Source organism: Prionailurus viverrinus, chromosome D1 (assembly GCF_022837055.1).
Source record: "Prionailurus viverrinus isolate Anna chromosome D1, UM_Priviv_1.0, whole genome shotgun sequence".
Lineage (NCBI taxonomy): Eukaryota > Metazoa > Chordata > Mammalia > Carnivora > Felidae > Prionailurus > Prionailurus viverrinus.
The window spans coordinates 57,604,145-57,628,665 of NC_062570.1; the positions used below are offsets into that span (position 1 = coordinate 57,604,145).

General features: G+C 39.7%; 1 protein-coding gene and 1 pseudogene across 1 annotated transcript in view; one reads left to right on the forward strand and one right to left on the reverse strand.

Annotated features, from left to right (window-relative positions):
• The window catches only part of POLD3 (DNA polymerase delta 3, accessory subunit), a 51,518-nt gene that overhangs the window by 24,925 nt on the left and 2,072 nt on the right, over positions 1 to 24,521 (reverse strand). Inside the window, exons 3-5 of the mRNA XM_047823439.1 lie at positions 14,703 to 14,805; positions 6,558 to 6,597; positions 5,192 to 5,324 (exon numbers count right to left, since the gene is read on the reverse strand). Coding sequence (XP_047679395.1) covers positions 5,192 to 5,324; positions 6,558 to 6,597; positions 14,703 to 14,805 — 276 coding nt within the window. The remainder of the gene's footprint in view (positions 1 to 5,191; positions 5,325 to 6,557; positions 6,598 to 14,702; positions 14,806 to 24,521) is intronic.
• LOC125176325 (GTP:AMP phosphotransferase AK3, mitochondrial-like) lies at positions 6,826 to 7,597 on the forward strand (annotated as a pseudogene).

Consider the following 24,521-nt stretch of genomic DNA (forward strand, 5'->3'; position numbering starts at 1 on the left):
TCTCTCTGTCCTTCCCTTGCTTGCTCTCTCTCAAAAATAAATAAAAACTCTAATTTAGATAGAGAAAAAAGTATTGGAGAGATGTTGAGAGACTTGTCCTAGATTATACATCTAGTCAGTAACAGAACTAGGACTGGAATCTGAGGTCTTCTACCATACCATATTGAACATCTTACTTTTTTGAAGAAAGCACCCCAATTCAAAACAGTAAGAATATACCAAAAAATAACAAAAGAGTAGTAATGTCAACATCCTTGGGAAATCAAATGGTTATCTCTTGTGTTTAAAGACCTTCACCTTACAGAGCTACGTATGCAATAAATATTGACTGAACCAAAATTACGAGCTTTAAATATTAATAAAATTCCTGGCAACTCTCCTGGCCAGAGTGGGTCATGCTTTAAAACAAGGAAGAAGCTGGGAACAGAGCCACTGGCTCCTATGACCTGTGGTCCTTTATTGTCATTTGTTAAAAATTTCTAATAACACCCACTAACAGCACCAGACAAGTATGCCCAAAGCCAAGTGAAGAAATGTGGAACGGTATGCATGGCATATTAAAGGGAGCATTCATCTCTTCTATAATCATCGTAGACGTGCCTTGTTCACACAAATCCCAGTTGTGCTTAAAGCAAAGTTCCTCAACTTTTCTGACAGAGAAAAACATTTTATTTCCCCCAGTCTTTAGCTTACTGGGAGTAGGTGAGAGCTCCTTGGAGGTAGGGAAGGGTACTATTCATCTTTTGTATTTTAGGTACCCAGTACAAGGCCTGGCACATAGAAATATGTGTGAAAGAATGAGAACTGAAGTCCCTGGAAGTGAGGCTTCTGGTTTCTCTCCCTTCTTTAATGTATCACCTCCACTTGAGGTGGGAAAAGTTAAGAAAGAAACTATGTGGTAATAGTAATCATTCGAGAGATCAACCAGGCACAACTTCTAGATTAACTGGCCTAAGAAAAAAGTCCCTGATACATCATTTAATTTCAGAAGTAACCTTAGACTGAGCAGCCCCAAAGCTGAGTCTACAGCTCCAAAATCTTCCCCTGATTTATTAGAGTCCACTTCAGAAAACCCCACACTAACACAAATATTTTGTGCATCAGAGTTAAGAACAGACGGAAATCATTTCCTTGTACCCACTAGTCTTCCTCTCTGGCCTTGCAGTGCTTCCATGTACACAGAAAAAAGCAATGGTTTATTTCATTGTCAACATCTGAAGTTGGCCCTGAAACAACTCTTTCTCCATTTGGTCTACATTCCACACCTTAGGGTCAGGACCAGAACTGGCAATAAGGAAGAGACCAAGTTAGGCTGGGAACATGTCCGAAGAGAGAAGAATCTGCTCAGTCCTAAAATTTCAACTTTCTTCCTGTCACAGCACTTCTTAAAACACATGAAACAATGAGTCAGATTTCAGTTGGCCCATAATTCTCAAGGGCAATGACAAACTTCTTTATTGGAGATAAATTCTTCACATTTCTACCCATTATACTTTAAGTATTTAAGTAAGGTTTCATTAAAGTGCTTCCTATTACCACATTTCTACTTTGCCATGTTTACTTTAGTGGTCCCTGAGTAAATATCATTTTGAACTTGAGTCCCCTTTATTCCTGTTTGTCTACTCAGATACAATAGAAGAACTGATTTTTAGAGCTTGACATGCCACAACTAGATTTTAATGCAGATTATTTTTGAAATCTAATAGTACAATTTACATAAACCTATCAGGATATTCATCTTTTCTTGTAGTCCTTCCCTAAGAAACACCACTTATCAGGGTGCCTGGGGGGCTCAGTTGGTTAAGCATCCAACTTCGGATCACGACTCAGGTCATGATCTCACAATTTGTGGCTTCAGGCCCTGCATCAGGCTCTGTGCTGACAGCTCAGAGCCTGGAGCCTTCTTCGGATTCTGTGTCTCCCTCTCTCTCTGCCCCTCCCCCACTCATGCTCTGTCTCTCTTTCAAAAATAAACACTAAAAATTTTTTAAAAACCCCACCACTTATTACTCTAGCTATAGAATTATATTTATGTATTTAATAAATATTTGTGTGCCTATTAAGGTTTGAGCGGTAGAGTAAAAGAACCAATGTCTATCATCAATTCACTCAACAGTTACTTACTAAATGCTTACCATTTGCCAGGCACCATTTTTTGGTCACAAAATAGACACAATCCCTGTTCTCATGGAACTTACAGAAACTGTGTTTGGCAAGTCTCTATTTCTCCTCAAGGACCTGGTTGTATCAGTTACCCCATCTCGCCCAGTAGCTTCAACCATTTCTTCTCTTATGGCTCTTTCTGAATAGTACAAGTTCAGGGCATTCTCAACAATGTATATATTCTCTCTCAGTCTCAAATCCTCTTTAGCTACCTCTCTCTTTCTCCATATTACAGTCCAATTTCCTGAAGACTTGTCCATTTTTGCTGTCCCACTTTATCATGCTCCCATTTACTCAGTTCACCAGATTCTGGCCACTCCATGGAAAAGCCTCTTACCGAGGCCATCACTAAATCCAATGGACACTTTTCAGTTCCTATTCTACTTTGCTTCTCAGTAAGATATGATATTGCCAATCAGTCCCTACCTCTTAAAACTCTTTCCTTGCTTTTAGAGCCCTCTATATTCTCGTGATTTTCCTCTCAGCTCTGGCTGCTCCCATTTAGGCTCTTCTTCTCTTGCCCATCCCTTGAAAAGTGGCTATCTTTAAATAGCGCTTACTACATACCAAACACTATTCTAAGTGTTTTATATATATTCATTCATTTACTCCTCAATAACCTGTTGAGCTTTGTACCATTGTTAGCTTCATTTTACTGATGAGGAGACGGAGGCACAGAGAGGTTCAATAATTTGCTTAAGGTTATACAGCTAGTAACCATGACCTCGAGTTTTACTTTCTGCCCTCTTTCATTCTACGCATTCTCTGTGAATGACTGTATCTACTGCTGTGTTCCAATTAATTACCTATTTTCTCTGATTCCGAAATCTCTATCTTCATGCCAGATTTCTCTCTTAGCTCTAGACTCATCTATCTATTGCATGGACATCTTCACTTGGACTCCTCACAGGCTTCTCAAACTCAACATGTCCAAACCCACTTCACCATTTTTCCTTCCCCCCGCAAGCTTACTCCTCCCCACATATTCCCTTTCTTATTGATAACACCATCACCCAATTCAGCCACCAAGTCAGATATATGGTTATCATCCTTAACATCATGAACACCCCCACCCAGCCACATACACACACCTGGTCTCCAAGTGTGACAACATCCAGGTTTTGACAGCATGACTCTTTAACCTTCATACCTCTTCACCCTCAATACAACTACTATACTTCAGATAACTGTCATCTCCACCCTGAATCACTGCAACATCTCTCTTCACTGATGGCTTTGTCTCCCGATTATTCCCTTCTGATCGATGTTCACCATCTTATTGCAGCCAAGTGATCTTTTTTTTTTTTTAATATTTATTTTTGAATGCGAGGAAGAAAACAAGCACAAGCAGGAGAGGAACAGAGAGAGAGGGAGAAAGAGAATCTCAAGCAGGCTCTGCGCTTTCAGCACAGAGCCTGATGTGGGGCTTGATCCTACAAACCATGAGATCATGACCTGAGCCAAAATCAAGAGTTGGACACTTAATTGACTGAGCCACCTGGGTGCCCCAAGTGATCTTTCTATAAATGCAGCTCTGATCATTTCACCCATCTGCTTCAAAATCCTCAGTGGCTCCCCAGTGCCCTCAGAATAAAGTCGAAACTCTCTAACCTACTAGTCAAAGTGTAGACTGTGAGTCCTACTTTAGTCTTATATTTCATTATTTCCTACCTCTCAGTCTAAGTCCAGCCACAGAAAATGACTTTCGTTCCACACAAGCACCATGTTTCCTCACAGTTCTGTCCTCACTCTTCTACTTCTCCTTTTACTGGCTACTTCTACTTGGGCCTTAAGGCCTTGACTTAAATGTCACACCCTCTAGGAAGCCTTCTCTCTTTTGCCTCATCACTCCACCCCACCCAAAAGTGAGGGATGAGTGTGTGGGAAATCAAATAGCTATGTCCTGGGTTAGGCGATTATAAGGAAAGCATGCATTCTCCTAACCCAGGACATAGCTATTTGATTTCCCACCTATCCCCCTTTTTTGTTTGAAGAATCTTCTTGCTCATGGGAGTTGAGGAGGGTAATCAGTCATTGTTCATGACGTCTTGAGGAGGCCACTACGGTGGAGATCACTTAGAGGGCTATGAGAAGAGCAGGCCAGAAAGCAGTGTTCTGCTTTCAATGCGTTCCCTATAATTTCCTAACACAGGCCCTAGCTATTTGATTTCCCACAAATGCCCCCCAAATAGCCTCCCTCAGTATTACTCCTATTATAGCACTGCCATGCTATAATGTAAGTGTTTACCATAGGACCATCAGTTCCATAAGCAGGTACTGGGCCATATTCACTCTACAGTGTGTGGCATGCCATAGGTACTCATCAGAACTTTGTGGAATGAATTCAAATGATCTCACTTAGTACCTATCAAAGTAGCAGGTGCTTAATATGTCTGGGGAACTGATTTGAACTCTTAATACAACCCCACAAAGTAGGTATTACTATTTAAAAGTTTTAAAATGAATTTAATTTAAAAATGAAAAAGCCCAAACTCAAAGAGTTTAAGTAATTGGCCCAAAACCACCAGGCTATTAAGCAGCAAAGCCACAACACAAGCCTGTGCATTATGGTCCATCACCTCACTGAAAACGATATAAAGTACAAAAACAAACAAGATGTGATCCTGGCTGTAGAAGATCAACTGCTTTTGGATGGAAGGTAGAGGGATAACAAATTAGAAATAGTTTTTGAAGGACGTTTACACTGGTTCCTGAAAAATGGGTAGGATTCAGACAAGCAGAGACTGGGGTAAGGGAGTAATGAGGGGGCACAACAAACATTTCTGGTGGCGGTGACAGGATAAATACATGAGAAATAGATTTATGGGGAGTCCACTGGGGTTTTCAATATGGGTTGTGGCTGCTATTTTTCACCTTATGATGTACTAATAAAACCAGGCATGTGTCTTACTGCAAGATAAATGGGGTTTTACTAGACTTGGCATTCACTCTTAAGAGGCAGCCACTGTGTAAACATCTTACAAAATCAATTCGTAAAGAAGCCCACAAGGAACATTAAGGAGCTCACTTGCTGCAGTTCTGCAAGTTGCTTTTAAGGATGTCATAGTCGGTATTGAACAGAGGCCCACTGTCCTTTAGCATGGCTTTCTGGATGCTGTACACATGGATGCTGGCAGTCACAGCTAGCTTGGACTTCACTGCTACAAGTCAACAGGAAAAGCAGTCTGTTAATACACAAACTTCATAGCATGTGGGGACTTTAACAAGAAACCCTTCTGCATTAAAACCATTTGCAATCTGTGGTGGTCCAAAAAGCCCTAAAAGGCCAAAGAGTCACATACACAGTATAACATCAACTCTTTTTTCTATAACGGGGACATCATGACAAGGTAGGTAGTGGTGAGTCAGTCCTAAGTACCACACCTGTGAGGGTATCACTCATCCAGTGGACATTCAGTAAACATTAATGAATGATTGATGATGACTATGATGTTTTGGGTTTTTTTTTTCAGTCAGGGAAGAATCTTTAGCATATAACTGAAGAATAATTTCTACCTGAGAAGACTCAATTATGTAATTCAATTTTTGTGCAGACAAAGCAACTCTATAACAAAAATACTAACCAGATAAGTCTGCAGAGGAGAAACACAAAAGAACATCACAAGAACAAATGTTAGATTCCACACAGAAAGGGAATGTGCTTGAGTCTCCAGCACGTAGCACAGAGCCTGACAGAGTATAAATACTCATGATGTATCTACTGAATGAATAAATCTCACTTTGCCTACCACGGTGGGAATTCACAAAGAAAAAAGTGGACATCTCCACCACCCTAAATACCTCAGAATTCTTATGTAAGAAAATGACACCACTGGTGGGAGTCTTTATATAGGAAGTACAACAGTACAAGTTTTGTCTTGAGACAAAGGTCCAGATCATGTGGACCCTGTCATAAAATTCCTTTGAACTGGATTTTTAAATAGAACCATAGCATTAATAATTTTGAAATGGGAAGATAAATTTAATTTAGAAGTTCTATTAAGTCTTTCTGACTTTGGAAAAGCAATCTTTAATTTTCTTCCTAAAAAACTGTCCTGGAACACAAAACAGTATTTAGAGACTACTGGCTTTTTACAGTTGATGAGGTGTTCCACATGTTATTCATGATAGTTTTTTTGCAAGAATCACATGAGCTTTGAAATCCTGTGATAAAAGTGCTTTATAAATGTCAGCAGCTACTGGTCTTAAAAATGGGAAGTTAGGCAGATGTGGTATCCTATTTTAACATGTTTCAGAAACTACTAATAAAAGGAATATTCAGCTCTTCAGTTAAATAGCTAAATATACTGTATGCAGATGCTAGGGGTAGATTTTTTCTGTACCTACATTGATCCCAAAAGAGGAAAATCTTGCTAAGTTGCTAAAACACTTACCTTCCAATTTGTCTTCTCTCACTACTGCAACCTTGTGGCACTGTAAGGAAATAACATCTCATTAGTGTTTAAAGTAGTAGTACAACTTCCAATTTGAAAGTTTCTTTGCTGATAATTCAATTGCACCTTGATGTGAAATTACGAACATTAGGTACCCATAAAAATCTGTATTACAGTTTCATAAAGTCAGGCTTATTTTTTAACTTAAGCTGTTTACTTTAAAACTTCAGGTTAAGGAAAGTGACAGAATATACATATCAACAATACAATGAAAAACCAAACAAATGGCAGCCCTCAGCTCACAGTGCTGCCAGCCCACAGGTCCCAAACCACAGAACAGGGTGAGTGTGCAACCAGGCCAAAGCCCTCTTTCTGTGCAGCCCGGGCCTCCTGAACGCAGTGATCATGGTGGCACCGAGCTCGGGCAAGGTGTGTCATCGCACATCACAAAATACTTTGAGCTGAAGCCCCTCTCCCACAGGGACCCACTCTGAGACAGTGGGCTTGGGACACAGAAATTGGTTAGCCAAGACTTTCACTAAACAAGGGAAGCTCATTTCAGACAATGTCATGACTCAGCTTGGCCCTTCGTGAACTGAAAAGTCTCACCCGACATAGCTGGGTATTAGATAGTTTTCCAAGGACACTTCCATAAGCAGAAGCCCTGGATCGTTTATCTGATAGACATGGTGATTAATCTGAACATGCCCTTTGAGGTCATTAAACAACACCTCACTCCTTGCTAAATTCATCCACCTAGCCACCTGGCCTACAACATCAAATTTATCCCTCCCAAAACCGTGATGATCTGACTGGAGCACCTATCATCCAGTGTGAGAATAACAGACCAGAAATGGTTCTCAAGAGATGGAAGGCTTACAAAACCCAAACAGAACTGGTCCTGGAATATTACCTACCAGACAAAAGGGGTGTAGGATACATTCTCCACAACAGAAACTGATAAGATCTGGCCCTATGTATATGTTTCCCTACAAACAAAAGTTCCACAAATGAACCAGAAAGCATCAGTTACTTCATGAGGAAAACCACATTTACCTAGTAAGATGAGCAGAAGCTCCTCGTCCATGCATTTAGAAGCTCCTTATCCTAAGACTGGCATGTATGAATCCTTTGAGAATTCTATTAGTTTCATTTCTACTGATTTTATCTGGAAATTAAGGATGTGTCAAATGAGTGAAATATGAAGATTCATCTTTTGAAATTATCTAGTGTTTTATCCAGTAATCTGTGGGTGTGCAATTGAAAAACATCAGAAATGTCTAAACTTAAAAAAAAATGTTTTTAATGTTTTTTTAAGTTTATTTATTTTTGAGAGAGAGAAACAAAGCACCCATGCATGAGGTGGGGAAGGGCAGAGAGAGAGGATACCAGGCAGGCTCCACATTGTCAACACGGAGCCAGAAGTGGGGCTTGAACCCACAAACCACGAGATCAAGACCTGAGCCAAAATCAAGAGTCGGATGCTTAACTGATTGAGCCACTGAGGCGGCCCTAAAAAAAAATCTTTTAGAGCAAATTAAAAAAGCAATTGGTAGTAACCTTTGTTCAGAAGAATAAGTGGTTGATAAAGTTTCCTTACTTTATGGAAAAGAAACAAAAAAATTCCATATTATTTGGGGAAAGTATCTTATAAGGGGCTTTTGCATAGACTGATGCAAAAAAAAAAAAAGCATCTTCAGCACTGTGGTATATAGCTTTGTGAGATATTATGTCTATAAAATTCCAAGAAAAAACAAAAACTGGATTTACAGATTAGTTGCAGGATGCAAATTCACTGCTACCTATACACTAAGACACTTATAAACTAGTCACATATGCTGTATTTATTTTGTCATTAAACATACCTTCAGTTTACTCGAATTTTCAACTTACTAAAAAAAGTATTAATTAGCACATAAGAAAGTTCATTTTCCTAAGACTGTTCTTTTGAAAATACATGTGCACTGAGGGATGATTTACATCAGAAACAGACAGAAGTTCTTGCAAAAACACCAAAGTTGAATTTTCAACAGAAAATGTAAGTAAAGTCTTATGTTTTCAAATGTTATTGAGTTTAAAAATTTGTGCTTTAGGATCTACTTGCTAGCTTGCTTTGTAATCAAAATGTAAGATCTGCCTTGTAATTAATAAATTAATTACAAGAAGAAGAATAAAAGAAAACCCATGGCACAAGGAAACAGAAATAGATCATGTATGCTTGAGGAAAATTCCCTTGATATATATAACAATCATAATTAGTAAACAGCTATAGCAATTAAAAGCATTTACATGACAGGCTGAAAAAGACCAACTGCTGACTGAGTTCTTTATTCCTAATCAAAGAAGTTGACACCTGCTAGCATTCACTGCCATAGTTATGGCCACTGTTATTTGGCAGGAAGAAACTCTACCGGTGAGTATAATCTGAGTTGCCATATTAAAATGAAAATGATTTGATCCCTTAGTGGGGTAACAAGGATGCTTGCTTACGTCCTGTGGGGCATATGAGAGCTAGAGGAGAAACGTGACTCTTGAATGGTGTATTTACTCTTAATGTACTTGGTGCTAAATCAAATGAAACAAGTCCTTGTACAAGCTGTTATAAACTGCCTTTGAAAATGTAGCCCATTCTATTCCAGGCACTCAAAATACGAATGCCAGCAAGTGGTTCTTATGTATTTTGTGGAGGAAAAAAACTTACTTTCCTTTCTTCTGATTTTTAAAACTTCAATGTTGATCTTTCAAAATGGACCAAGGCTTTTAAGGATTATAGTAAACATTTCATTCTTCACAAAATTTTCTATAACGCCTTATTTGAATGTTAACATTATGTGCTTTCTAAAAATGTTGTGAACTCTTAAACTTATGAATTATCACTAGGTTATCAGGCATGCATTAGTATTAACGTATTAGAATAAAACTCCATTTTATTTTAAGTATATTTATTTTTGAGATAGAGACAGTACGAGCCAGGGAGGGACAGACACAGGGGAGAGAGAGAATCCCAAGCAGGCTTCATGATGTCAGCACAGAGCCCGATGTGGGGCTCAATCTCATGAACTGTGAGATCATGACCTGAGTCAAAATCAAGAGTTGGACGCTTAACCAACCGAGCCACCCAGGTGCTCCTTTGAATAAAGCTAAATTTTAAAAGTGAAAAATAAACACAAGAAAATGAACACAGCATCTCAAATAGTTTGAGTAAAAGAACCTCTTAGTAAGTTTTGTAAAGAGAATTAATATATAATCATATGGAACCAAATAAAAATTGGATCTGTCTCTCACAGATTAGAATAAATTCTAAACCAAGCAGAGATTTAAGTGTAAAGAATAAAACCATACATATACTAGTAGAAAATATGGGTGAATTCTTCTATAAACAGATAAATTCTACTATGAAGTGATATGAGAATGAGGAAAAGTTTCCTAACTATAAACAATAAGAAGAATTTAAATAATCTATAAAAACTAACAAATGTACAATTTTTAGATGACAAAAATAAACTTTAAGCCAAAGTACAAAGAAATGATAAAGTGGGAAAAATACCTGCAACTCATATCACAAAGGGTTAATATACAGCTTCTAAAATAGAGGAAATAAACTCCTTTAGAAAAAATAGGCAAGAGGTATGAAGACAATTCATAGGAAAAGAAACACAAATGACCCCGAAACATACGACAACATGCATTATATAGAAAAGGGACTCTCATACATTACTGGTAGGAATGAAAAATGGAGAAGTATTTGGCAATTACCCAACAAAAGTACATACGCATCCTAACAATCCTAGGAAACGCAACCTTAAAAGTGGCAAAAGTATTAAAAAAAAAAAACACACGTTAACTATAGCACAATTTGTAAAGGCCATGTATTGTAAATAACTCCAAAAACTATCAATAAGGGACTGTTGAAAAACCTAAAGTATTATCAATGTAGCATCAGGTGGCTGTAATAAGGAATGAGGAATATTTTGGGGCGCCTGACTGGCTCAGTTGAAAGAGCATGTGACTCTGGGTCTCCAGGTCATGAGTTCAAGCCTCATGTTGGGTGTATAGATTGCTTAAGTAAATAAATAAACAAACTTAAAAAAAAAAAAGGAATATTTCTATAACTGCTATGGAATAATGTTCAGGGTCTACTGTAGGTAAAAAAGCAAAATGTAAAATAGGGAGTATAGTATGAAAACTTTTATCTAAGAAAGGGAGTAATAAAGGGGCACCTAAGTGACTCAGTCAGTTGAGCATCCAACTCGATTTCAGCTCAGGCTGTGATTCCAAGGTTGTGGGATCAAGCTCCATGTCAGGCTCCGCACTGAACGTGGAGCCTGCTTAAGATTCTCTCTCCCTCTGCCCCTCTCCCCCACACTTGCACTCTCTCTCTTAAAAAAAAGGGAGGGGGGAGTAATAGAATATATATTTGCATATATTAAAAATATATACAACAACAACGGAATAGAAGCAGAATCTATTAAAATAATTACCTGTCAGGAAAAGTAGGGAACCTAAAAATTGAAAGTGGGAAAAAATTTGAATTTAACTAGATACTTAATTGGTGGCTTATTCACAGAGAGGAGTTATTGCAAGTGACTCTAAAACACAGGCTGATTGGGGTGCCTGGGTGGCTCAGTTGGTTAAGCATCTGACTCTTGAGTTGGCTCAGGTCATAATCTCAGTTTGTGAGATCAAGCCCCACCTCGGGCTCTACACTAAAAGCGCAGAGCCTGCTTTGGATTCTCTCTCTCCACCCCTCCCCTGTTCACACACTCTCTCTCTCTCAAAACAACTAAGCTTTTAATAAAAATAAAAAATAAAAAAATAAAATACTAGCTGATTGTGCATCCCTAGTAAGATATATCCTACAGACAAAAGGAACTGCAAAGAAATCTTAACCTGTAATCATATTAAAGATAGTTTTGCTTTACTAAAGCAAATATTTTTCAGTATTTTAACATATTTATGAATGTTAGGAACTACCAAAACTCATATAACATAAGAGAAAAAAGCAGTATAAAATCAACTAAATTTTTTTCAAAAGTGTAATTTTTATAAACTGGGTATATTAGTATGTTTTCATAATGCATTTTCTCCTTAAAAAAACAAAGGTCAGGGTGCCTGGGTGGCTCAGTTGGTTAAGTGTCCAACTTCGGCTCAGGTCATGATCTTGGGTTCGAGACGCACTTGGGCTCTGTGCTGACAGCTCAGAGCCTGAAGCCTGCTTCGGATTCTGTGTCTCCCTCTCTCTGCCCCTCCCCAACTTGTTCTCTCGCTCACTCTCTCAAAAATAAACAAACATTTAAAAAAAAAAAAAGTCATTCTGAAAAATGTTAGGTTCTGTAAAACTGTACCAAAAAAATTATAGAGCTAATTAGAAAAACAGCATTAGGAATTAACCACTCAAACTTATGCAACTTTCTAAGTAAGGCCCTACAAACAAAAATGGGTACCTTCCGGAGAAAATGTGGACAGCCTAGAGAGTTCAGTGTGGCTAAATGCTGCCTGAGGGGATACTGGCAGTTGAAATACCAACTTGCTTATGCTAAACAATGCATACCAGGGTAGAGGTCTGATTCAGTGGGTTCCTCTTAGCAGTCCATCGCCTTAACCACTCGGCCACCTCGTCCCACTCAGTGGGTTTCTCTTAAGATGGACACAGGGATGGGGTGCCTGGGTGGCTCAGTAGGTTAAGCATCTGACTTCAGCTCAGGTCATGATCTCACTCAAAATTTTATGAATATGTCAACATACATATTTTTCTTTCAGATTCTCAAAGGAATCAGTGATCAAAAAAAAAGAATAAAAACCACTGCTTTAAAGGAACACAAGGGGTGACTGAGTGGCTCAGTCGGTTAAACATCCGACTTCAGCTCACTCAGGTCATGATCTCATGGTCTGAGTTTGAGCCCTGCATTGGTGTCTGTGCTGACAGCTCAGAGGCTGGAGCCTGTTTCCGATTCTATGTCTCCCTCTCTTTCTGCCCCTCCCCTGCTCACACTCTGTCTCTCTCTCACAAATAAATAAACATTAAAATAGTAATAATAAAAAAAAAGGAACACAATTATTCTAAGGTAAAGAACTGGTAAGACTAGGGGCACCTGGGTGGCTCAGTCAGTTGAGTATCCGACTCTTGACTTTGGCTCACGTCATGATCCCAGGGTCATGGGATCTAGCCCCATGTTGGGCTCCGTGCTGGGCATGGAGCCTGCTTAAGATTCTCTGTCTCTCTCTGCCCTTCTCCCCCACTCATGCTCTCTAAAATAAAAAGATAAATAAAAAAAATTGACATGACTAGATTGAAGGCAACAACTAATTAAAGAAAGAGAGGGGGGCAGGGTGCCTGGGTGGCTCAGTCAGTTGAGTGTCTGACTTTGGCTCAGGTCATATTCTTGCAATTCGTGGGTTCGAGCCCCGCATCAGGCTCTGTGCTGACACCTCAGAGGCTGGAGCCTGCTTCAGATTCTGTGTGCCCCTCCCCTGCTTGCACTCTGTCTCTGTCTCTCTCTCAAAAAATAAACATTTAAAAAAATAATAAATAAATAAAAGGGCTTTGCCTTATAGAAAAAAACAAAAGAAAAGAAAGAGGGGGGGTTAGTTAAACCTAGAAACAAAAGGAAAGAAGACATTCAGATGCAAACTTGGGCAGTATTCACTCTAAAGCTATGTGTGGAAAGGATTCTGGTGGCAGGTTTATTTCTGAAAGCAAATAAATCAGGTCTGCTTAATTTTGTGTTTCTGATATATAATGACATCTGATTCTGTCTACACTTATAAACACCTTGTTATCACCTGGCTTGCCAAATAGCTTACCAATGAGGAAAGAATATGCTGGTCACAGAATATAAGGATCTGATCCCATAGCAGTTGTTTCTCCTTATAAATTACTAAATTGCCAATCTAGTTTTAATGTTTGTTTATTTTTGACAGAGAGAGAGAGAGACAGACAGAGACAGAGCATGAGTTGGGGAGAGGCAGAGAGAGGGAGACACAGAACTCGAAGCAGGCTCCAGGCTCCGAGCTGTCAGCACAGAGCCCAACGTGGGGCTTGAACTCACAGACCGCGAGATCATGACCTGAGCCGAAGTCGGATGCTCAACCGACTGAGCCACCTAGGCGCCCCAAGTTTTAAATTTCACATGCTTGGAACTCTTGCTACAAGATGACCCCAGTCAATATATTGATAAATCAGGCTTTTCTGAGCCGAGGGCTCTAAGGGAAAGTCAAAAGAAAGAGGAAAACTTAAACATTAGTGGATATCTGAGCAGGAAATCTAATCCTTGGGCTAAGTTCTATGGAGCTGATGGTGGTGGTAGTGGAAGCAAAAGAACTTTCAGATTCGAGATTTGGGGAAGTGAGAACAGAAAAGGTGTCCCTTACTTTTGGGAGGAAGACAGAGAGGAGAAATTATCAAAGTTCCCAAGGATCAGTCTAGTGAAGAAGAAGGAACGAGTTATCTCAGCAGAGCTTCTGATGCCCTCATCCAGGCATGACAGTAATAGAATGATCCTTGAGCCCTCAAGAGGGACAGGGAAGTAGCTAAGAGAAGTCAGCAGACCTGAAAAAGCTTTGTGCTCTGGATGATAAAAACACAGCAGTGACCTGTGCTGATGAATGACCAGATACCAGATGGGACTATAAATAGATACAGGAGAATAAAGGTGTTCCTGGCCTATGCTTCTGCACTGCATTAGCTCGGTCCCCTATCAACACCTCTGTCCCTCAGCCACTCAGACAAAAGCCTACCAAAATGAAATTTTTCAAAATTTTAAACTGAAATCAAACTCAGTTTAAAAATAAATAAAATTGGACTTTCTGAACACCCAAGTTGTGGCTGGACATCTGAACAGGATGAAAATTAACCATCACTGTCCCCAGTACACTTTGAAGAGGAAGAAAGGAATAGCAGAGCAGTCTCCTAATCTTGTTGCCTAGGAAAACTGAATAATCATGATACTCTCTCTGCATCACAGCCAAGATATTACCCAAACTTAGAGTTTTAGGTTCAGTCTAAAAATCCAAAATAATCAGCATCTTGAAGTTTCCCTTTAAAATTTCCGTAATACTGAATCCTACTGTTTTCCCTTGTGTTATGTTATGTAACATGGTTTATAACTCAAACATACTCCAGCTCATAAGATTCTGACAACTTACAGAATGTCCATTCTGAATGAGACTGCCAGACACTAAATAGGTGACATGCAGCTGGGCTCCTGAATTCTCCTTTCGCTTCCTTTCGACATAATCATACAGCATCCTGTTCCAAACAAAAGGCACAAGTCATTAAGTTTTTACCCCATCAAATCTTAATTCATGACTTAAGAGTTAAATATATAAAATCTGACGGTCCATCAAATTTTTACAGAATATTTTGATCCATCCCATAGACAGAGAGTTAAAAAAAAAAATGGACTTTAAACAGGACATACAGGTTTGGATCAACTTGTATGGAGTTGGCACAGTAACAACAACACACAGTGGATACAACAATGAATCAAGAAAAAGTTCAGTCACTAACTATCCTGGATAAGTTAATTTTTCTAGGCCTCTTAACCCTACGATATAAAACGAGGGGAATCAGTGACTCTTAGCCTGGGATTCTTGTGGCCATCGCTAACCCTCCACTCCCTAAACTGAAAGCAAGATACACATGTGTTTTTGGAAGGAGACAGTTCAGGGTTAATAGATTCTCAAAGGGATTACTCTAAAACAGTAAGAACCACTATGTAGATGATCATAAGTGTCTCATTCTGAAATTCAAATTTTATGTTCGCTCAGACACAATACTGTTTCAGAACTGCAGAATGTAACAGCTTACTCACACTGCCCAGTATTCAGAATATTCATTAACCTGAAGTTGCCACTCAATGTAGAAATAAAATCGCTTTTAGTGTTTTTTTTTTTAATTTATTTATTTTTTAGAGAGACACAGAGCATGAATGGGGGAGGGGAAGAGAGAAAGCGAGACACAGAATCCTAAGCAGGCTGCAGGCTCTGAACTATCAGCACAGAGACTGGTGCGGGGCTCAAACTCATGAACCGTGAAATCATGACCTGAATTGAAGTCAGATGCTTAACAAACTGAGCCACCCAGACGCCCCAATGTTGCTTTTAGTAGTATCCCTAAACTAATTTTTATCTTTATGCCCCAGCAAGTATCCAAAGTTGACTCCCCTTAACTTAGTTTAACAAAAGAATTTAACAAAAACAACAACAGAGGGATAGCATTTGTGTCTTTTATTTCAAGAAACATTTACTGTGCCTCTGATATGTCACACTTCTGCCAAAGACAGCTAAATACTCAAAAATTCCAAGGGAAACTCAACCTATACTGTTGACCACTCTTCTTGAAGCATCTGCTCTCTTAGCTTCCATGATCCCATGCCCCATTGAGTCTCCTGCTACCCCTTCAACTGCCTCTGCCCCATTTCCTGCACAGACTTGATCATCTCCTCCTATTCCACGCTGCTGGAGTTCTGTTGTCAGCTATCTTTTCCCTCTAAAAATTAGAGTGACCAATGATCTGGGTGTGCTTGGATCTGAGGGGTTTCCTGAGACATGAACTTTTAGTGTTAAAACAGACAGTCCTGGGGACACCAGGATGGTTGGTCACCTAACTACATATTCTCATTTTGGTCTATTTCATTCACCCCATGGTTTCATTTATTCCTAACAACAACATCATCCGCTCAAACCACCCAAACCAGAAATCTGGAGTCATTATCCTTCACTTCTCCCGGTCTAGTGAGTTACCAGATCTCATTAGGTCTTCCTCCTAAGTAATTCTTGACTCCAGGCCCCAAATCTCTTAACTGGACTATTTCAGGTGTTAATTCTGCCCTGCCCCTTTCCCATTCATTATCCACAAGGCCACCATTGTGAAGCTTTAAAAATGCAAATCATCTGGTCAACAAAATTTTACTTTATGTTCTATTTCTAGAGGATAGAGCAGTGAACAGAGAAGTCCAAATTCCTACTCTTATGCTGTAGAAAAGAAAGACAAACAATAAACTAACAAATAAGTAAATATATGTCAGGCAGTAGTGAATCTATGAAAAAAAAAATAAAGGTAAGGAGAATATAACTAGCCTGAGAAGTTCTGTGATTTTATATAAGATGATTAGGGAAGACCTCATAGCAGAACCCTTCGTGAAAGTAAGGGAGCCACCAATGTGGATATCTTGGGGAAAAATGTTCCAGGCAGACAGACTAAAAATGTAAAGGCTCTGAGGCAAGAATATAAGTAAGCAAAGTTCAAGAACAGAAAAGAGGCAAGTGTGGAGGAAGAAGAGTGGTGTCAGACTTGCAGGGCTTTATGACCCTACGTACGACTTTAAGCACAGAAGTCATTAGAAGCTTTAGAACAGAAATAACAGGATCTCACCTTTCAGAAGGATTCCTCACTGCTGTGTGGAGAATATACTGTTGAGGGGAAAGGGAGGAAGCAGAGAGACTAGTGAGGAGGCTACTGCAGTAATCCCGGCTAGAGGTGATGGTGGGCTCAGACCAGGACGTTAGCAATGGAGGTAGTGATTAATGGGTGAATTCTGGGTACATTTTAAAGGAAGAAACAACAGAATTTGCTGGTGGATTGACTGTGGGGTATGAGAGAAAGGAGTCAAAGATGATTGGACTAAGCAGCTCAAAGAATGAAGTTGTCATTAACTGAGATGGGGAAAAACAGGTGTTGGGGGAGAAATTAGGAGCTGGGTTTAGAGGCATGTTAAATTTGAAATGCCTATTAGTCAATAAGTGATGTTGAAAGGTAATTGGATACTCTTGTCTGAAATCTTACTCCTTGTTCCAAAGTTCTCAGTCTTTTCCTAGCCCCTAAGGATTGACTCCAACACTCTAGCAATGACAGGTAAGACCCTTCTTGTTCTGGCCCCTGTATCTCTCACCATTCTCCCACACTCACTATTTTCAACCTTAGGAAACATTCTGCAGTTCCCCGTTGCTCTTTGGTATGCCCTCCCTCTGCCTAGAATGCTCTTCTCAGACCTCATCTACCTAACTCCTCATCAAGACAGCAGCTCAGTTATCATCTCCTGTATGAAGCCTTCCCTAAAACCACCTAGGCTAGCAGGGTATCCCTGCCTTCTAAGTTCTAACAGAACCTATGCCATACCTATTAGAGCACTTATCACACTATATTCTAACTACTTCATTATATATCTGCCATCCCCACTAGACTATAAGCTCCCTGAGGACAAAAATGTGCCCTATTCAGGGGTGCCTGGGTGGCTCAGTCAGTCAAGTGTCTGACTCTTGATGTCGGCTCAGATCAAGATCTCACAGTTCGTGAAATCGAGCCCCAAGTTGGGCTCTGTGCTGACAGCACGGATTCTCTCCCCTTCTCTCTCTGCCTGTCTCCCACTCACACTGTCTCTGTCTCTCTCAAAATAAAAGAAATAAACTTTAAAAAAATTAAAGAATAATTTCCAGGGGCACCTGGCTGGCTCAGTCACTACAGCATGTGACTCTTGATCTTGGGGTTGTAAGTTTGAGCCCCATGTTGGATATAGAGATTACTTAAAATCTTTACAAATAACAATAATTTCTGCATATCTTTTGAGTCTCTAAGATATGTTTATCTAACTGTATTACACCAAACATTTTACGTTTACTGACAAAATATGCAAAATACTCTTAAATATCAACGATACACTTCCCTATACATGATTAACTATACTTTCCCATTTTAATTTTCCCTAGAATGAATACAGTATATAGTCTATAATGCCTTCCCAAATCTATTTTAATTCTTTTTTTTACATTTAAAACCACTTTTTTCAATGTTTATTTTTGAGAGAGAGACAGAGCATGAGTGGGGGAGGAGCAGAGCAAGAGGGAGACACAGAATTCAAAGCAGGGTCCAGGCTCTGAGCTGTCAGCACAGAGCCCGATGCGGGGCTCGGACCCACGAACTGTGAGATCATGACCTGAGCTGAAGTTGGACACTTAACCGACTGAGCCACCCAGGCGCCCCTCAAACCTATTTTCATTCTTTATAGCACTTTTACAACTTGAAATTATCTTGTTGTTTTGTTTTTTTTTAATTTGAGAGACAGAGAATCTTAAGCAGGTTCCATGCTCAGCACAGAGGCCAACAATAGGGCTTGAATCCACAACCCTGAGCCAATCATGACTTGAGCCGAAATCAAGAATCAGATGCTCAACCGACTGAGCTACGCAGGTGTCCCTGAAATTATCTTGTTTAAATCAATGATGAGAAAGAGCTAATCTGTTAGGTTTACGGTTTTATGACACAGCCTAAAATAATGCAAACAATAAGAAATGAAAAAAATACTCCTTTAAGAAATCCGGGACACCTGGGCAACTCAGTAGGTTAAGCCTCTGACTTCAGCTCAGGTCATTATCTCACAGTTCGTGGGTTCCAGGCCTGAGTTAGGCTGTGCTGATGGCTCAGAGCCTGGAGCCTGCTTCCGTTTCTGTCTTCCTCTCTCTCTGCTCCTCCCCCACTCGTGCTCTAAGATGAGTAAACATCTAAAAAAAATTTTTAACAAATCTAATCAAATTAATAACACCCATGCCTAGTCACTGCCCTTAGTACCACAAATGATACTTTTTAAAAATATTTTATTCGGGGCGCCTGGGTGGCGCAGTCGGTTAAGCGTCCAACTTCAGCCAGGTCACGATCTCGCGGTCCGTGAGTTCGAGCCCTGCGTCAGGCTCTGGGCTGATGGCTCAGAGCCTGTTTCCGATTCTGTGTCTCCCTCTCTCTCTGCCCCTCCCCCGTTCATGCTCTCTCTCTGTCCCCAAAAAAATAAGTATATGTTGAAAAAAATAAATAAATAAAAATAAAAATATTTTATTCATTTGAGAGAGTGAGTGCACACACCAAGCAGGGGAGCAGCAGAGAGTGGGGGACCAGAGAGAGGATGCAAAGTGGGCTCTGAGCGGTCAGCAAAAAGCCCAATGCAGGGCTAGAACTCACAAACTGTGAGATCATGACCTGATTGGAAGTCAGATGCTTAACCAACTGAGTTGGGTTTAGAGGCATGGACCACCTCTAAACCACCCAGGGGTCCCTCGCCAATACTTAAAATGCTTCCCCTATAGATAAAATTTTAAAATATGACAGGACACTTAAGTCTCAATTTTCTCAACTGTTATAAGAGGTTGATAACACCCATCACATTGGACTGTGACAACATTATGTGAGATAAATGTATGTGAAAATATCTACCATAGTGCTTAATACTCACTCAACAAATATTTATTGGCACATATTATGAGCCAGACACTGAAGAGACGATTGTGGCATCCTGTATTTTCCAAAGATGGTTACAACATCTCCCACCCCACATGTTCTTCTACACCCTCCCATAGAGAGGCGGAGTCCATCCCCATGCCTTGAATATGAGGGCTAGTGATTCATTTTAACCCAAAGAATAAAGCACACATGACACTGCCTGACTTCTGAGGTTAGTCGGAAAAGGCAATCAGCTTTTGCCTTGTGCTGGAACACTAGCTTTTGGAGTCCTGAGCTGCTATGTAAGAAGCCCAACCACCTAGGCACGCCTGGGTGGCTCAATCCGTTAAGTGCCTGACTTCGGCTCACATCATGATCTCATGGTTTGGGAGTTTGTGCCTAGCACCGGACTCTGTGCTGACAGCTCAGAGTCCGGAGCCTGCTTTGGATTCTGTGTCTCCTCTATCTCTGCTCCTTCCTTGCTCATTCTCTCTCTCCTCTCCCTTTTCCTCTCCCCCTCTCCCTCTCCCCCACTCCACTCCTTCCCTCTCTCTCTCTCTCAAAAATGAACATTAAAAAAAAATTTTTAATTAAAAAAAAAGAAGTCCAACCACCTGGAGACACTATGCTCTGAGGAAACCCAGCCCACATAGAAAGACACATGCAATGTCTGATCAACAGCCCCAGCTGAAGTCCCAGCAGATGGCCAACATCAACTGCCACACGTGCATAAAGATGCCCACACATGATAAGGCCCCCACCACTGAGGCTTCCAAGCTGCAACACCAAATGTGATGGAGCAGAGATAAACCATTCTGTGTCCTGCCCAAATTCTAACCCAAAAGAATCTATGAACATAATAAAATGGTTGTTTCAAGCTGTTAAATTTTGGGATAATCTGTTATACAGCAATAGTAATTGGAAAAGTGATCAACATGGTAAACAAGTTCTCTACCTTCATGGGAGTTTATATGATAGCTGGGGCGGGCGCCCTAGAAAATGTCAGATAGTAATAAGAATTGTAAAATTCTGGATCAACTGGACATTCACATGCAAACAAATGAAATTAGACCCTTTCCTTACACCATATACAAAATGATTCCTGGAAGAAAAAGTGCCTATTTACACATTTTAGTGCTTCATTTAAAATTAGCTTGAGCTGGGGCACCTGGGTGGCTCAGATGGTTAAGCATTTGACTCTTGATTTTGGCTCAGGTCATGACCTCACAGTTCATGAGATCGAGCCCCACGTTGGGCTCCAAGCTGACAGCATGGAGGCTGCTTGGGATTCTCTCTCTCAAAATAAATAAATAAACATTTTTAAAAAAAGGAATTTAAAATTAGCTTGAGCCAACACCTAATTTGAAAACTACCGTGTATTCGTATTATGAGGACTAAAGCATTTTTAATATGTTAACAAGCATATGTAGAAACCTTGAATATGTGATAATTATTGATGTAAGAGCTAAAATTACAAAACTCTTAGAATACAACATAGAAGTAAATCTTCACGACCTTGGGTTGGGCAAAAAGCACAAGCAATAACAGATGAAAAAAAAAAAAGGGTGTTTGGCTGGCTCAGTCAGAACATGGGACTTCTGATCTGGGGGGGGTCATGAGTTCAAGGCCCACGTTGGGCACAGAACTTTAAAGTAATATTTTTAAAAAGATAAAATAAATTGGGCTTCATCAACAACAAAAACTTCTGTGCTTCTAAAAGTACCATCAAAAAAGTGCAAAGACTGCCCACAAAATGAGAGAAAATTTTTGCAAGTCATATATCTGATCAGGGTCTTGTATCCAGAATATATAAAATAATCTTCATAACTCAAAGATTAGAAAACAACCCAGTGAAAAAATGGGGAAAGGATCTTTCTCCTAAGAAGATGCACAAATGGCTAATAAGCACGTGAGAAGATGATCAACATTATTAATTATGGAAATGCAAATCAAACCATGATAATGCCACTTCACACACCCTAGGATGGCTAAAACAAAAAAGACAAATGATAAAAAGAGTTGGCAAGAATGTGGAGAAATTGGAACTCCCATACCTTGCTGGTAGGATTTTAAATTAGTGTAGCCACTTTAAAAAACAGCTTGTCAGTTCCTCAAAATGTTATACATGACCCAGAAATAGGTATATATATCCAAAAAAACTGAATACACATGTCCACACAAAAATCTGTACACAAATGGTCATAGTATCATCATTCATAATACTCAAAATGTGGAAACAACCCAAATATCCATCAATTGACGATGATAGATAAAATGTACTATTTAAGTATGTTATGGGTTGGGGCACCTGGGTGGCTCAGTCGATTAAGAATCTGACTCTTGATTTCAACTCAGGTCATGTGACCCTAGGGTCGTGGGATCAAGTCCCCGCATCAGGCTCTGCACTGAGCATGGAGCCTGCTTGAGAGTGTCTCTGTCTCTCCGTCTCTCTCTCTCTCTCTCTCCCTCTGCCCCTCTTCACAGCTCTCAAGCTCATTCTCTCTAAAAATGAAAAAAATTTTTTTTTCAATATTATGGGCTGAATTGTGTCCCCCCTCACCCAAAAAAAGGTATGTTGAAGTCCTAACCACCGGTACCTCAGAATGTGACCTTCTTTGGAAAGAGGATCTTTACAGATGTAATTAGTTAAGATGAGGTCATACTGGAGTAGGGTGGGCTCCCAATTCAGTATGACTGCTATCCTTATACAATGGCCATGTGAAGACATAAACACACAAGAAGTATGTCATGTGACAACAAAGGCAGACACTGGGGTTATGGAGCTATAAGCTAAAGAATGCCGAAGACTGCCAGCAAACCGCCAGAATCTAGGAAGGAATGAAGGATTCTTTACAGGTTTCAGAGAGAGCATCTGCTGACACCTTAATTTTGGACTTTTAGCTGCTGCAAGATAAATTTCTGTTGTTTTAAGCCACCTAGTTCATAGCATTCTGTTATGTCAGCCTTAGGAAACTAACTTGCCATATAATGGAATATTATTCAGCCCTAAGAAGGACTTAGGTAGTGATACATGCAGGGACAAACCTTGAAAACATGGTGCTAAGTGAAAGAAACCAGACACACAAGAATACATATTACAGGATTCCATTCATACGAAATTACCAGAATAAGTAAATCTATAGACAGAGAGTATATTAGTGGTTGCCTAATACTGGGAAGAAGAGGGTGGAGGGATGAGAAAGGAGTGGAGAGAAAGTGGTAAGTGACTGCTAATGGATACAGGGTTTCTTTTTAGGGTGATGAAAATGTTTTAAAATTAATTACAGTGATGGCTGTATAACTTTGTGAATATACTAAAACCTACCGAGTTGTACATTTTCAATGGGTGAATTACATGGTATGTGAATTATATCTTAATCAAGCATATCTCTTTATATCTCTTTCTTCTTTTGAAGAAAAGAACTAACAGACTGATACGGCAGAAAGTTAGGAAAGGGTGGGGATACCTGAGATAGAGCATTATAAAGGGTTGTTGCAAAAAGTAACACGTGACATTTGAGCTACAACTTGAAGGATGAGGACAGCTGGGAGAAGAGCATTCCAGATAGAAGGAATGGTGCAAATGTCCAAAGGTGGAAATGAGCCCAGCATATTTGAGGAACAAGTGAGGTAGACAGTAGCATGGGATGAAGTTGTTTGAGAGACAGGGGCTAGACAGTATGCTGATTCTATAAAAATTACAGAGCATCAAGGTAACTACAATAAAACGGCAGGCAACTTTATTTCGTCTCCAGCTCTCAATATGCACCTTTAAGCCTCAACAGGCTTATATCGTAATAGCTATTTCATAAACATCTGTAGCCATAACAATTACTCTTATATATGTCCATTCTCAAAGTTACCTGAAACTCTTGGGTTTGGGCCTGACTAGCATTAGCAACAGAAATCTCAGAGAGTCAAAATCAATCCAAATCAATCCCTAGGCCAAGAGTTTCAGATCCTGGAGGCATAAAAATCACAGTCAAAAACCAGATTCTAGATCTGTCCAACAGCAGCCCACATAAAGCCAAACTGACCCATTCTATATATCAGGATTTTTCTAAGACTCATGGAATAGTCGCTAACTCAAAGAAAGCTTCTATGACTCAAAGAATGGGGAAAAAAATCAGACCATCTTTAGGAATAAACTGAACTAAATGGACATTTAATTCAATATACGTTTTCTCAGCCTGTTCACCAATTCCTCCCCTTGGGACAGAGACAACATTTTTAAGTTAAGAAATTTTTAAGTTAATTCAAAACCTTGCCTTTTCCCTTTTGGCCTCAAGTTGGACTACAAGTTTCAGCAAGCAAAGGTGATACAGCAAAATTCAAGGACAATGCCCTGTGCCATCCTGAACACTCCCTTTTTACTTTCACTTAAATAGTTCTCCCCAGGCTTCTATTGTTACACAGCCTGTATCAAACACCTGTTGACCTCATTGTGAAAGTACTTCAGTAACAGCCAGATGTGGGCCTAAGGAACACGTGTGAAAACATAACAAAGATATAACAGGCATATAAATTTGAGACATAAACAGAATTGGCTAGCCCATTTAATAAATTTGAAATGACAAAGTGATGTTCATCAGAAGACTACAAATAAATCCAGTAAATGTATCACCACACATTTGTATATAAGTAGGTAAGTCCACCTATCTCCTAAATCATAGGCAAAATTAGTAAAAAGTATAAAAAATAGTTCTCTTTCCCATTTTCCCAGGGAAGAAAAAATTACCTCAAGGCTAACTGTAAAG